This window comes from Branchiostoma belcheri, unplaced genomic scaffold (genome assembly GCF_001625305.1).
Source record: "Branchiostoma belcheri isolate BF01 breed outbred unplaced genomic scaffold, Haploidv18h27 scaffold1, whole genome shotgun sequence".
NCBI classification, from domain to species: domain Eukaryota; kingdom Metazoa; phylum Chordata; class Leptocardii; order Amphioxiformes; family Branchiostomatidae; genus Branchiostoma; species Branchiostoma belcheri.
In genome coordinates this window covers 4,469,004-4,484,495 of record NW_017802379.1, presented here as the reverse complement: position 1 = coordinate 4,484,495, position 15,492 = coordinate 4,469,004, and the positions used below count along the sequence as shown (strand labels likewise).

The 15,492-nt window shown below is 39.2% G+C and overlaps 1 protein-coding gene across 3 annotated transcripts; it reads left to right on the top strand.

Moving 5' to 3' along the window:
* Positions 1–1,998: 1,998 nt before the first annotated feature.
* On the top strand, positions 1,999–15,447 carry LOC109464653 (phosphatidylinositol transfer protein beta isoform-like). Of its 3 annotated transcripts, XM_019761670.1 has the most exons (11): positions 1,999–2,086; positions 2,407–2,437; positions 6,782–6,930; positions 7,387–7,478; positions 7,931–7,938; positions 8,179–8,253; positions 8,577–8,735; positions 9,281–9,298; positions 10,180–10,272; positions 12,079–12,201; positions 13,235–15,447. In XM_019761670.1, the coding sequence occupies exons 1-11, from the start codon at positions 2,067–2,069 to the stop codon at positions 13,274–13,276; spliced, it is 810 nt and encodes a 269-aa protein (XP_019617229.1). In that variant the 5' UTR covers positions 1,999–2,066; the 3' UTR covers positions 13,277–15,447. The 3 variants fall into 3 exon arrangements, with proteins under 3 accessions (XP_019617229.1, XP_019617251.1, XP_019617239.1); XM_019761692.1 differs by lacking the exons at positions 9,281–9,298; positions 10,180–10,272 and adding an exon at positions 10,748–10,840; XM_019761680.1 differs by lacking the exon at positions 9,281–9,298.
* Positions 15,448–15,492: the final 45 nt, after the last annotated feature.

Below are 15,492 nucleotides of genomic sequence, written 5' to 3'. Positions count from 1 at the left end.
CGGTCTCGGAAAGACATGGGCCGGCCAGTCCGTGACGGGAACACCCCAACCCCTGCAGCAGCCTACTGACCCAATTTTGGCTGTGCCTGCATGATAACTGAGTAATAGCAGCATCAATCCTTCCTTCACCATAATGTAACCATGTCCTAGATGATGAGAGGTATATGGTGCTTCCAGGGCCCGGGGGACACATCCAGGGATATATCCCAGTCCATTATTCTGTCGGGCCACGTTATGACCACTGTGGTTTGCTAAAGGATGTGTCTGTCATACATGTATGGATGAAACTTGCTAACGCACGAATGGGATATATTTCCTCACTGTACATCAATTTTCTACGATGAGTAAGTAAAATGGAATACCATTTACCTTTGACAGTGTGACAATAGTTAACATGAAAGCATATAGAGTAGACCGAAAGCATTTTTGTTGTTAAGGGTCAGAGTATCGAGGGTTTTATGAGGGAAATTGGCAAATGTAGGTTACTGAAAACCTGCAGCCGTGAGGAGAGCACTCCTATAAATGATTCTTGATTAGACTATGTCGATCATTATCACTCATTTTCAGTTTGACGCAAGGGTTGGTGATCATAAAAGAACATGGTAGAAGAGTCCTTGTGCAAAGGAGACTGCTTCAATTATTATAATACCAGTAAGGTGTAAACGTCAGACTAACTCCAACGGCACGCAATACCCCAACGTAGGGACGGAGAGAGTCTAGGGAGCCGAAGAGAGCGCACTTAATCCACGATGGGATTAGGTTGCAAAGTTAGAAGGTGAATGCATGATCAAAAGCGGCCTCAAGCAGTTCAATGAAGAACTGCACAATGTTGGCTAAGCTGAACCATTATGATTATCATTGCATTGCTGCAAATATTTTTGCCGCTATGGGGCGTTTTGATCCACAGCGATTTCAACACCAGGCATGGTATCCCAAACCAAATCCCATGACTAAAACTAGAAATTTGCCTCGAGTTTCCCTAAGTTGGCTATTAATGGCAATGATCGACGGCTTTCAGAAGAAACTTGTGTCAACAATATTTCCTCGGTGAAATGCATATTGAAAGCGGCCTCTAGCAGTTCTATTTTGTGATGAAACCTGCACACATCGATCTGAGTTCCAACTTTCAAGTTATCTGTGTTTTAAAGTTGACAAAAAGAGAGAAAGGAATAAAACCCCGTAAAAAGTTGCAGATTCCAATTAACACCGCTTACCACTTTTGTAAGGTTTCAAATATCAAAGAACATGTGAAAGAACAAAAAGAAACAATTTGATGTTTGGTATAACGCCACCATGCTCTGCCATTCGGTCAACGTTCCTGACCACTTTTTTTTTTATAAAAAATTCAAAATGAAGGCAACTTTTTTGGCTGAGCTTTTTCTTTTGTTACACGCTCACATTAGTTTCGGAGTGCTCAGGCGGCATGTCATCCATATAAATCAAATCTCACGGTATGGCCTAAACCCGAAAGGCCAAGGAAAGCGTAAAAGCCATTCAAGTGTGGAATCACAAGGCCACGGCTTTATTTCTGACATTTGAAAAACCAAAGTCTGTATTGGACGTCCTTGATCTGACGTCTCCCTTGGGGCAAGCGGATCAGTCTGTGAGGAAATGGCCTTTGTAAAAAATCATTTGCCGTCTTAAGTTAGGGTGTTTCCTTCTAACCTCCCAATAAGGTTGTCATGGGTCTTGGTTTTAAAGGAACGTGACGCGCGCACCTTGCAATGACGCAACTACACCCGCGCACTGACTCATTTGGGTCCATTTATTATTCAAAGGGGGGTCTGTGATTTTTCTAGTTCACTTTAACTTCAAACAAAATTAAGTTAAAGAAATACTGAACCTAATACATTATTTAAAAAGTAGTCAAATTTATTTTTATTACTATTAAATACACGTAGCTTCATTTGGCGTAAACTTATTCTAGGTAATAGTACGGTTAATTTCAAAACACCCCTATTTAATTATGGTACAGCCTATGATGTTCTTGGAGGTCCGACATCCGGGGATTGCGTGACCCACATGACGTCATACCCGGCGTCCCGCCCCATGTGAGACTAGTCAAGATGGTGCTGATCAGGGAGTTGTAAGTATCGGACTTTAACTCCGCATTTTAACCCCTCTTCCCGTCTTTTACCGGCGACTATTTCGGACCAAAGTTAACACAACATTTCCCAGAGACTATTAACCCTTCATGTGTCGTTTAGAGTGTAGAATTGTGTGAGGAATCGAGACGTGTTTTGGGAGATGTTTTTCGCTTCCGTTCCGATTCACACCTATGTCGGCTCGTATGTTATGTGACGGTATCTAGGATAAAAATCGCACCTCGACATCACGTAGTAGTACTCGTTTTTTTCCACACCATGGATGTTCAACTAAATCTGTAACTTTTCCCTTTCTCTACAGCCGTGTTTATCTACCGATTACCGTTCCAGAGGTACGTCACGTTCTTTCACAATTTGTTGAAAATTTTTCCTATCTGAACTTTCTCTTTTAAAATTTTCCACTCGGTATGTTCCGCTATATATTGTGTGATTCACCCTCGCCCCCCTCCCCCAAAGACGTGAAATCTTTATCTTTGGACTTTGAGCCAGTGAGATCGGATGGTATCAAACTATGTTTAAAGAGACGTAGAAAATAGGGGTGTCAGCTGTCAAATGAAGAAATAAAGTTATTGTAAACAGATTACAGTTCATTATGAAGATGTCACCATGTCAGTCTTAATTATAGCGTGTGACACAATAGAAAAAGGTGATCATGATATACTTCAGTTAGCCTGGGTGCCAGACTGTTTTCAGGGCCTACACCAGCTAGCTCATCAACTTTAGGGCCAAGTCCCCCCCCCCCCATACCGTCTTGCATGGGGAACTCTGATGGGGAGGGGGTAAAATTTCCTTCAGTGTTCAAGTATGTTGGCCCGAGAGGCGAGAGCCTAGGATCTTGCCTGTGAAGGCCCTGGAAACAGTCTAAGCTTCAGTTGAATAGAATGAATGATTACATGTAGGTGTGTTGCATCAAGGTGACCCTTGATCAGCACACACTTTGTTCATATAGATAACAGGCCTTTGGTTTATGGGCGAACGATGATTAAGTGTAGAAAGTTGGAACTGGACCTCCCGTTTTGTACGGGTTGGTTGGTTGGTACAGGCTGGGTAAGGAGCTGATTGTTTCAGCCAATATATCACACACCTGTTCTCCAAGCTCTTACGACAAGTGTCATGGTCTCATGGACCTTTGTGCTGTCCCCACCAATTTTTAAGATCCATGACCTTAATTTTGAAAAAAAAACAAAAAACATAGCATCACTGCTTTATTCTTAATCTTAGAGAAGAAGTTTATCCCAGGAAGCATAATTCCTTGCCTGAGAAGTCCTTTGTTTTGATTCTAGTATACAGATAAGGTACTGGTTATGTGATTGTAACATGGCTCATGTCATACTTGTGGCAAGTGCTGCGGCGTGATAGTACTTGCTTTGCCTCAAAAAAGGCAGAGACAGAAAGTGTATAGACTATAGGATGTGTGCTTGGATATGGCTGATATGAATGTGCAACTGTGCAAATACATGTATGGGAATAGTATAATAGTTTATTATACTATTACCTGACATGACCTGATACAGCTCCATTGTTACCCTGCTATGTCATGTTCTTGTTGACTAAATTTGTAATGTGTAACATGCATCATTTACAAGGACATCAGTGGTTTATTCAGTTGGAAAGGATTTTTAGAGACTTCTTGGTGTGCAATTTGATATGTCATTAGTGGAGTTTCATCAGCAAAATGGACACTACAGAGTACAGTACAGTACGGATTTAAGTATATAAAGGTTACATTTTGGAGAAAGCTTCAACTCTCCTATTACAAACTAAAATGTACGATATGTCCCGAGCCATGTGATCTTATTTGTCATTGACACCTCCTTTGTACTAGAGGCTGCCACCACCGATTGACCAAACATATGGCAGGTTACTTAAGAAATTTCTCACATGAAGTACAGATCTTCTACATTTTGTATGTCCTTTTGTCATTACTTTAAATACTATAAAACCAAGGATCACACAAATCTAATTTTGGTGATTGCTGTCAAGTGGAAAGGGGGCGAGACTAAAGCCAATTTACTCTCAGTGTACAGTTCTTTTTAGATTGTAAAAACGTCTGCATTATCCCCCCTGGTAATGTGTGCAACTGACAATTGACCTCATTCATCAGTTTCTTTCTGTGTTGTCGTTAGCGCTAAGCATGAAGGTCACACTGTATTGGAGATTGATGGTTATTTTTGCCTGTGCCCAGCTGCTACCACCTGTATTATTAGACCAGGGAAATTCTATGTGCACCAAGCGCTAGAATGGATGGACTTTTACATATAGCTGTGTTTGATCTAAGCCCGGACCTGCTACAAGAGCTTTTTCCACTTAACTGTAAATATTGAAATGTTTGTGGTGGTTTCATCTTTATGGTGACCTCTTCATTGTGAATTCATGAGTGTGAATATGCATTTCCAATGCATTACTACTGTACTATTGAATTGTTTGAACCGCAAACTCAGAACATTCCAAAAACCTCATTTCCCCCTCTATCATAAAAACAATTGAATTTAAAATAGTGTACATACAGATAGATCTAAGGGGACAAATGTCTGTACAAGAATACAAATATATCCAATACAGAGTGTATTCAAATGTGCTTTTGTCTGTTTCAAAATATTAGTCACAATGTGATGGTTGTTTGAGGTTGGGTACTACATGGTGCCAGCAGCAATTATAAATAATTCTGCATGACCATGCCTGTTGTGTACATAAATATCACCAAATTCTGCCCATGTGACATGGACAATTTACAAGTCACATCTTGAGGCGTGTTTGAAGTTTCTCACACAGTTGAATGAACTGTGGTGATTAAGTGTATATTATAGATTGGATTTCCCAACATACTGTTTGTCACCATTGTGAGACAGCAGCTCCCTTCTGTGTAATCCATCATGACTCCTGTGTAATCACTCAACCATCTTTAGCCTTATCATTCAAAACAGAATTTTAGAAACCTGGGGCTTGAAAATTCAGGAGTCAACATGCCCAGAGTTGTTTTCCCATTCACTGATTTTCAGAGTGTATAATTCTAGACTCAATTGAACGTCATCCCACCACTTCTCCTGTGACTTTATTGATTTTTCTGCCATTCCAAGGTCGCCAGTACTAACTAAGGACTCAGAACCTCTCTATGAAGTACTCATTTGGTTGAAATGAATGACCCTGTATGGGTCATATCTGTACTGAAACAAAATCCACAATGCTAGCCAGCTAAGGTAGCTGTTTTTGGCACCAAATTGGTTACCTGGTTAGGCAGCAGGGAGAAGGTTAAATCCTGATATTTCTGTCATACATGTATATATTGTATATACTATGTAGACCTCAGGATGCCAGAGATTCAAGATTTTCATGAAAGGGCAGTGTATGATGTAGCAAAACATACCATGAATTTTGAAATACTCACTGTGGGTTTATTTTCACGTTGACCTCTTTCCATGAAATCATGACACCGCAAAATAGTGTTTTGTAGTTCTACTGTACTTCTGATACTCATCAGTGATAGAATTATTGAACCACATCCCACCAACTGCCAAATTCAGTCCCCTTGAAAACAAGCAAATTTATATCACAGAAAATGGGATAAATCACACATTTTAAAAGAATATGCATTGTGTAGAAATGTTGCCAAAAAAATAAGTATATTAACTTAAGTGCATGCTTGACATTGATGCATATAGCGTGCTCTGTATCTGTATAGGTATAGCTAGTACTCATTACATAGTTGCCTGATGCAAAATTGCCTATTTTCCCCATTGTAATTCTGTTGTATTGTGTGTTATAGATGTACCTCTGCCTTGTGAGCAAGTTTATGTTGCATGTACATACATGTCGTCCTTAATTAGGAACATCTGTTGGGCCAGATTGTGATCACTCTGTTGTAAAGAATTTAAGAATAATATATCTTTTTATTGTTAGTATAATATCTTTGGAAATGTATCATCCCAACATTTTCAGTGCTTTCATTACAAGAATTTAGGTGTGTGAGGAATTTAGATGTTTGAAAGTTCAACAGAGGAAATCCTGTTAATGACTTCTATATCCAATAGACTTACAAATAACTTATTAAGATACTGTTGCTTCAGTCACTCGCTGCTTATATGAAGGATATGCATGTACAGTGTATATCACACTGTCATACTTGTGTAATCATGGGGTTCATTGGGGTATGTCATTTTCCACTGAACAATTTGTTTGCATTGTTCATGCCATTGTTAGTCTGGATAGTGACACCTTCATTTGAAATGTCAGAATGAAGATTTTCTCATTTTTCAGAAGCATGCTTGATGGACTTCAGCTCTTGTAATACCCAATTCGTCTTGTAATTATTTGGTCCCACTTGTTATGTACTGGTATTTTGAGCTACATGGATTTAAAATCTACAGAACTTCGAGCTCGAATAGTAATCTGATGCTGAAAGTGTGGTACAAGAAATAGTTGTGGTACAAGATACAGTTTGTAGTATAGTTGAAACGCAGTTTGCGGCGTCATAATTTCCAGTAGAGAGGCCCCCGTGAAGATTAAGCCCCGCCACAAACATTTCAAGACTTACAGTTCCTGTATCATACGTCTGAATCTTAATACATTTGTAATTATAGATAAGCTACAAAGGGTTAAAAGGTGTCATGGTTCATAGAAAGAAAAACGTTCTTTGCATGATCATGAGAATAATGTGTTGTATATTGTTGTTGGTTCAGTACCAAGTCGGCCAGTTATGGTCTGTGGCAGAGGCGAGCAAGAACGAGACGGGGGGAGGCGAGGGCGTGGAGGTTCTCATCAATGAGCCGTTTGAGAATGAGGAGATGGGGAAGGGACAGTACACTCACAAGATCTACCATCTCAAAAGGTAGGAGTTCGCAAGATTTTGTCCTTTTTTTACCTCCAGGTATGAAGGTGTTGTTTTGGGTGGGTTTGTTTGTGGGTTTGTATGTATGTTTGTAGCATAGATGGTTGCAGGGAGAGTGGGGAGATATTTAGTTACAGTTGATTGACAGGGAGTTTAAGCCCGAAAGTGACCCAGTGCTGGGTGGGAGTCATTGGGCAGTATGTGGAGGAATGCAGGAAGTGATTTGTAATACCTGATTAAATTACATCATGCGATCCCTTCCTCAATTACAATACATTTCTGGAGGTTTGAAGTCTCTGATTTCTTGTTTTGTCTTGTTTTAATTAAATGCATGCTGGACTATGAACATGTAAGAATTGAAGAATATGTCCACACTACAGGCAATGAACCTGATAAGTCCATCCACTGTAAGACTATGTTGACGTGTATTGTTCTTGCTTGTTCCTATCTTTACAGTAAAGTTCCTAAGTGGATATCTAAGTTAGCACCCAAGGGATCATTAGAAATGCACGAGAAGGCGTGGAATGCTTATCCCTACTGTAGGACCGGTGAGTGTATAATGATTCTTTTATTTTGTAACGGCATAAAGTGCATCCTATTGTTGTTCATCTACCAATAGTAGGAATAGAATAAAACATTATTAAACAATCATTAGCAGTGAAATGCCTTGAATACTGTACAGTATACATACCAAAAACGAGTGTAACAGTTCTATAACTTTGAGTATAAGGAAATCTTAAGTCTTCAAATTAAAGCTGTAGTGGCTTCAAGTATAGATGAAAATAACCTGCACAGACACACGATTGGGATGTTTTGTATATCTTGTAGGTTGATTTTCATACATGGTACGTATCTATCTTACATATTTACTGAATGTACAGAAAGAACACAAAGGAGCCGGAACCACATATCTGCTTGGAAACGTGATTTGTATTCAACCTTTTTTGAAACTAAATGTGCCTTGTTTTTTTTTCCCTGTTATGTCTGCATTCACCAACAGTCATCACAGTGAGTACCTTTGACCTTGACTTTACCCAAACATGTTCATTAGATTATCATCAGAAATACAACTTCTGTTGTCCTGTAATTTCTGCTAATGTGTTGTCAACAAATTTCGCTATGTTGTGTCTAGTTGTAAATCTATGATGGACATAAACTTTGTTGTAAAAGTTGCGTGTTTGAACTGATTTTCATGAGTGCGTGTTTTTTGAGTGTTCAGCACTGAGGTGTGGTGCTTTATTTCTGCAGAATCCGGACTATATGAAAGAAAATTTCGAGCTGAGGATCGAGACGTGGCACAAAAAGGAGTTGAACCTAGAAAATGTAAGGAATCTGCTAATGCCTTTAACAGTTTCTGACAATTATAGCAGCTGAAGAAAATCCATTAGTACTGAGTTCAATAGCCTCATAGAAATATACTGATAGCATTCTAGATCATATTAGTATATCCAGATCATTTTTATGCACAGTTTTGTTCTTGTATGTATTGTTGCATGCTACTTGCATTGTTCGTGTGTACATGTATGTACCCAGGGCCACTCTAAAAAGCAGTGCCCAGTCACTGATAAAATAACACAACAAAATATCCTGGTAAATTAACACAAACAGAAATTATTAATAAACAAAGCCTCCTGTTTTGTTGTCAGCCCCACAATCTGCCGCCCGAGGTGTGGAGAAATGTGGAGAAAGTGGACATTGACATTGGGAACGACCCCGTGGACAGGAGAGACTACAACCCGAAGGAGGACCCCTCTGTCTACCACTCCTTCAAAACTGGCAGGGGGCCTCTCAAGGGGGACTGGATAGTAAGTCCTGCTTTGGTTGTAGTGTGATAACTGTTAGGAATTTTCCCTCAATGATGTGGCAGCAATTTGAAAAAAAGTTTCTTTATTCTCTATTTGTTTGGTATAAATAAAATCTTAGACATGCTAAAGGCTATGGTCCCTCTCTTTAAAAACTTAAAAACATGGCATTGCACTCTTTGAATTTGAAAGGTGAAACGATTATCTACTACGGTAAATGGTGAATCTTTTGCGCTGATTTGGTATAATATATAACACATTAACTATATTTCTAAGTTCTGACAAACTATAACAAATGAATAGACTGTTTCTTGGTGTGTGTTCTTTCCTGGACTCCACATTTTGTACAAATGAATGATAGTTTTGAATTCTATATTGTAGTATACACAATACAACTTGCATGTGGGTAGCCTCTGTGCCTATTGTGTGGTGTTGGTACATATGGATAGATAATTGTGAATTTTACAATGTGTACTGTGCATGTTGGTGGCTTTGGTGTTATTTTCTGGTGTTGGTACATCTTGTTTCTTTATTGCTCATTTTTGCAGAAGAAGCTGGGGAATGAGGTAACAACTGCTGCTTCAACCTTTCACAAACAAACAAACAAACAAACAACAAACAAACAAAGCATGCAATACAATACTAATATTTTTCAATCTATTATAACTTATCATTCTTACAAGCTGGCTACACACTTAAGCTATAGCTCCAGCTTCAAAATACTGATAATTACTAGTATTGAAGAAAATTGTTTGATATGAGAAAACATTATCAAGAGAAAAGCTGTCTATTTGCCCTTGGTGATGCTGTGGCATGGAACAAAAGAAAATGGTGATATGAAAATTCCATTTCTTGCTTTACTTTTAGTGCTCAAAATTTCCCCCTGTGTGTAGTAGAAAATCTTTAAATTAGTACAAACACAATGTAGTTTGCTAAAGTAGATAATAAAACACATGGCACATATCCATTCCTTTCAAAATCAATACTATTAGTTTCTTACATTTTTACATCTTATCATTTTCATACTTTATAGCAAGTATTTTCATGCATCCAGAAATTCCACATATTGGAGAATAGTAAAAAAAAAAGGCCTTCCTAGGGCACTAAGCGCCTGAAAGGTTCTTGAAAAAGTGCAGAAATTTTATGTACAGATTCTAGTGACGAGGCCTACAAAAGAATGTTGTGGTTACAGTAACAGAAAAAAAATTAAGGTTGTCATGTAGGGATTGTCTTGTACAACAAATACAGTTAAACAGTGTAAAACCAAGTGCAAAAAATTATTAGGTTTTTCCTAGGACCAGTCGGATTGCCGGAAACACAACATTTTTTCCCAAGGCCTAGTCACAACTTAACACAATCTGGATGGAGCTTCTGGATGATATGAAATGCTAGGAAATCTGAGGGCTGCAATACTAACTATGGTATGCTACATGACTTTTGTTTACAGCCAGACCAGGCGCAGATGTGTGCATACAAGTTAGTAACTGTTGAATTCAAGTGGTGGGGGCTTCAAACTGCAGTGGAAAAGTTCATTCAGAAGGTAAGAGGAAATGGCAGTGTCTATGTGTACCCCCCTCCTGTGGTAATGGTTTGTGCCAACAGCCTTGAACATGAAATGGAAAGCAAGGGCAAACAAAAGCCTTCTACACATGAACTTCAAGTTCACAGAACTCCGGGAAGTGTTCTGCAAAAATGTATTAGCAGTGGATTGTATGATGTAATTTAATAGGGTATTATACCACTTCCTCCTAAATTCCTCCACATACATCCCACTTACTCTCACCCAGTGAGCTCAGTCACTTTCAGGCTGTGTATCAATCAACTGTCAAAATCATCTCCCACCCTCCATACAACTGAAGGCAGATGCTACAAACCCAAAACCTGTACTCGGAAGTAATCATGATGTTTCAAAAGTGCTCTGACTTTCCATTCCATGTGAGGGTTCACAAACCGTTTCCCAGAGGGGTGAATTGTTGTCTGTCCCATGTACTTACCTGTGGCCCTGTTTTTTTTAGGAGAAAGAGGCCCTCATGTGTGCATACAAGTTAGTTACTATAGAGTTCAAGTGGTGGGGGCTGCAAACCGCAGTAGAGCACTTTATCCAGAAGGTGAGCGGTGCATGTGGCAGTGTCGGACCCCTAGCCCTGTGCTGTAGGCCTTCATCGTCTTGTCCTGCACGGCTAACCAAGCTGCTAACCTTCCATCGTTTTGCAGTGTTTTGGTCCTGGATGTGGCTCTTTTGTTGACAACGTTCCCTTCCTTTTTAACCCCTGACCTTGAAAATGTCACAGTTCAAAGGTCAGATGGTGATCTTTGAATGATGACACACAGGAACTGGTCAGGGAAACAAGTTTGGCACCTTCCCAAGTCTTTCTGCTCTCTTTGAGTGTTTCTTGTGTGAGGTTTTTGTCCATTCTGTGTGATGTATTTCCTGGACATTGTATAACATTGAGAACTTGGAACAAAGTACTAAAGGAGGATTTTAATGATCAGACAAGTTGCAGGTTTAATAACTTGAAATATTTGGCCTTTTGTATCAATTTCAAATTTTAGTGTCACTGGTAGATTCAACAAAGATTGGATATCAAATATTTGTGCAGGAAAAGCTACTTTCCACTTCAGATTTTGTAAGCCTAAGCTTCACTCACTGAACCAAATAGAAAGCTACTTAGGCTTTGGAACAAGATATTTTTTGCTGCGTATGTCTGAAATACTTGTTTACCCCATCATACCATTTGCACCTCCCCATTATATTTATGCACAAATACAATAATGCATGTGTCAAATAGAAGCCTTTTTAAAGATTTTTATTACCTGATACACATGTTTTTCCACTGAATGCATGCAAAATCATGCACGTGTCCAGTTCAGTGGTCTCCAAATCAAACATGCTTAACTTCAAGGTTCACAGTCTGTATAAGAAGGTACTTTTATGCATCTGCCAGTGGGTTTTTACATCCGGCATTTCAGTCAGTGACCATCTGTCACTTTCATGGCAGTAATAAAGAAATCCACTCCAGTCATAAAACATAATGAGGGGGGATATAGACTCATTCATGTTTGGACAACTGGAACTTATTACTACAGCACTTGACAATGTGTATGTGACATCACTCGCGTTTGAGACTGATTTGTAAGATGCAGCAGCGACACCTAACTGCAGTACGAATCATAACCAGTCATTGTTGCCCTGAAGAAGGTGACAGGCGGTCACCGAAACGTCTGATGTAAAAACCCACTAGTTGTTAAATGAAGAACCTTCTTACACTGTGTCTTACCAACCTGATTAAACTTTTCCTGGATTCAAGTTTATCTAATCTGTTCACCACCTTGTGTTTTTTGGCAGTCTGAGCGCCGGATTTTCACCAACTTCCACCGCCAGCTGTTCTGCTGGCTGGACGAGTGGCACGGCCTGACCATGGAGGACATCCGCCGGCTCGAGGACGAGACCAAACTGGAGTTGGACAAGGTGAGCAGGCCAGGAAAATGACAAATCCAGGGCAAATAGTGTTCAACTTGAGGATGATTTCAATGAAAATTGCATTTGAATTTACCTACACCAGACAAATTTTACCTGCACCACTCAGAATCATGGTTACTGAAAAATTTAGAAACTGTTGCCATTATGTCTTTCATACTTCATAGCCAATGTAGCAAATAACAATCCTCATACACTTACAAGTGTATATAAACCCAGTACACGGGCAAGTGCAGGTAGAAATACCTGCACATTCCCAATTTTACCTGCATATGCAGGTAGTATTTCAAGCTATGAGGCTCCTTTGAAAAAATTCATCCAACATTCAATCAGACTTTCAACTGGAACGTGTTTTCAAAGAAGGGCAATGTAGTCTTCACAAAGGTTTTTGTTTTTCTGCATGTTTGTGTTTTCCTTTTAGTGTTAGTGGTGATAGCATGCCGTGTACTTTTCTTCCCAGCAACGTCTCAAAGAAGAGAAACGTGGCCACACATTCGGCGCAATCGCAGAATAAAGTATTCGACAAATGTGGTCTGTCTTTGTAGATAAGCTGGTTGCACTTGAGAGCACTTTTTTTTGCTATGAAATATAGTACAATGTATCATCCTTTCTTGCAGTGATATGGTATTATGGTGTTGGTTAAGGTTATCCTCTGCAGCTGGTTGCTAGTTTAGGCCACATACTAGCCTTTTCCCGTATGATTACAATGTATTATTAAATATTATGTGTATGGTTTCTTTTTCACTCACTATAATGTGCTTTGCATAATCTCACACTTGGACTGTCCAATGAATTTTTGGAAAACAACTGCCAAAAGGGTAAATTGGTGAGAGTCATGGGTAACTACTGCAAATTCCTTTACTTTGGAATGGTTTTATTTCTCAGTAGGTGGGAAAGGAGGCTTTTGCTGTGTTAGGTCATGGAGAAAGTACAATCACTGCAAAAAGTTTAAAGACTTACAGTATTCAATCAAACTTGAGGTTGTATGATGCATGACTAACATGGCTTGTTCTTGTTCTTGCAGCAAAGAAAAGAAGGAGAGGTGCGCGGTACCAGGGAGACGTAACCCCCTTACCTCCACCAGAACTACACGGCCGTGCCGCGTGCAACAGGCTATCTCACATAGCTACCCTCTAGAGTTGGTCATACCGATGAACGACCATTTTAGTTATCCTCCCAGCAGTGCTAACCTAGATATCACAAAGGGTTAGTCCTTGTAAATAAAACAAATGATGTAGGTGCCCCAATCTCTGTAACAAAAACTGTACTGTCGTATGTTACAATAGATTTGCTGGTACTGTGAATTTGTTTCTCTCTTCCCATTGGTGTCCCCCTGTAGGAAAATTGACATGGCTCATATCAGAGTTTTTAACTTGGAGGAAATGAACACAGCACAAAGAGATATTTGAGAATTGTAGAAAAGACAAGGGACTTGAAATGTTATACTTGATTAGGGTATTTAGAGTTTCTCTGATTTCTTCCTATAACCAGTCCCTTGTCATGTAATGTGAAGCAAACTCAGATGAAACTTGGAAAAAAAAACAGATTATTGTTGTAAATTCTTCTTTTGTGTCCTCCTATACTGGATCATTGACTGTAATGCCAGTTTTGATGTTTTAGGACTAAGACAACCCTTGACTATGCTGTCTTGACAGGCAATGTCCATGATTCTTTTCACAGTGGCCATGTTTTTAAATCATGGACGTACTATAACTTGTAAGTTGACAGGGACTGTTAATTAATAGCAGGGATGAATTAAACAGCTTATTTGACTGATATATATTTTGTGATTAAAAACTAGTAAGTCTTCTTTTAATGTCTGAAACCAAGGAGGTTAAAATAAGAGATTTTTTAACCTCCTTGCTGAAACTTTCTACAGTTCACTGCATGTTGTAGCCTGGGATCAGTATTCACCAAGGTTACTATCTTACCAAGGCAAAGCTAAGAACAGATGGGTACCAGGCTATGCTTGTTGTATGGCTTCCACGCATGTATAGCATAAAATTGCTCTCAAATGTAAATGTGAAGAAATGGCAGTATGTATAATCTTGAGCAAGACTCTGTATTTCAGTTTATGTGTGTTTAAATTTACCAGCTAGGTCAATCATATGGATGACTACAATACCTTTTTATGTGATGCTCACATTAGATAATCCAGTGCTTTCTGTAAAAGATCGTTAATCTTTTAGTAATCAATTCTAAAGCCACAGATTGGAACAGTGGGATGGGGGTTTGAGTAGATGTAATTTATTAATTGTAAAACTCAGAGATACACGAAATACTAGTACTAGATACATGTAACTTTGTATGCCCAACTGCATCTAACTACATGTACTTCCATCTAAGGACCATCTGATGCAAGCAAATTTAAAGGCTAATGCAGAGTAACAGAGTGCCTCTGAATGTGCCCCCAGTATGCATACTCTAGTTAGATGGAAGGAATCAACAGACAGTTGTTGTCATCTTTGAATAGGAGAATTATAAGTATCTGCCTTGTTGCAGACATAACAGTTTGGAGCGCACTCTATTACACTGCAATTGTCACATACAGGAGCACAGAAAGATCACTACATCTACTGTTCCATGTGTACGTATCTTAAAGATAGGTCTTACACTTTGCAAGTAGTGTACTCCTTAGAAATATGCTGCTTCCTCTAGGCCTATTGAAATTGTATAGCAAATAGGGGATTATCCATGGGGCACTTTGGATAACAGTACTGATTCTCTGATTTTTCCTTGGTTAGAAATGGTCTTCTATGATTGTGCTTGTGAAGCTAGATGTGTAGTTGAGCAGGCCTGTGAATTGCTGTGTATGCTTGTAGCATTGATGTTTCTGGAGGGGATAACTTTTGTTTAGGATCACTTTGGTCTTACCTGATAACTAGAAATGATGTGCATATAGGCCTGTTAGTCTGCCTGTCTTTGTGCTTGGATGCACTGTGATCGTCCGCCAAGCGAAATTCAACATTCAAAGCATTTAGCAAAATGTCCTGGTGTGAATTACTACACCCATGTGGCACAAATTTCTTTTAGAAAAATTTTGGGTGCTACATGTGACCTTTGAAAGTCTCTGAGCATGCACAGTTCTGTGGCTATGCATTCATGCATATCATCTGTGAATAGACACTGGTTTCTGTGTATTTTGAGTGGTCCAATTATAGAGGCACTGGCCTTTACAGAAATGTCTATACTGACTAGTCTCATAATTCAAGAGTAATAAAAGGTGTTTCAATATCAGTGGTTGATTATTTGTCTTTGGGGTGGTGTACAAGGATTGTTATT

Coding starts and splice junctions, on each gene's coding strand:
- LOC109464653 (XM_019761670.1), top strand. CDS start 2,067: ATGGTGCTGATCAGGGAGTT. Junction 2,438..6,781: donor TACCGATTACCGTTCCAGAG/GTACGTCACGTT, acceptor TTGTTGGTTCAG/TACCAAGTCGGCCAGTTATG. Junction 8,254..8,576: donor AGGAGTTGAACCTAGAAAAT/GTAAGGAATCTG, acceptor TTTTGTTGTCAG/CCCCACAATCTGCCGCCCGA.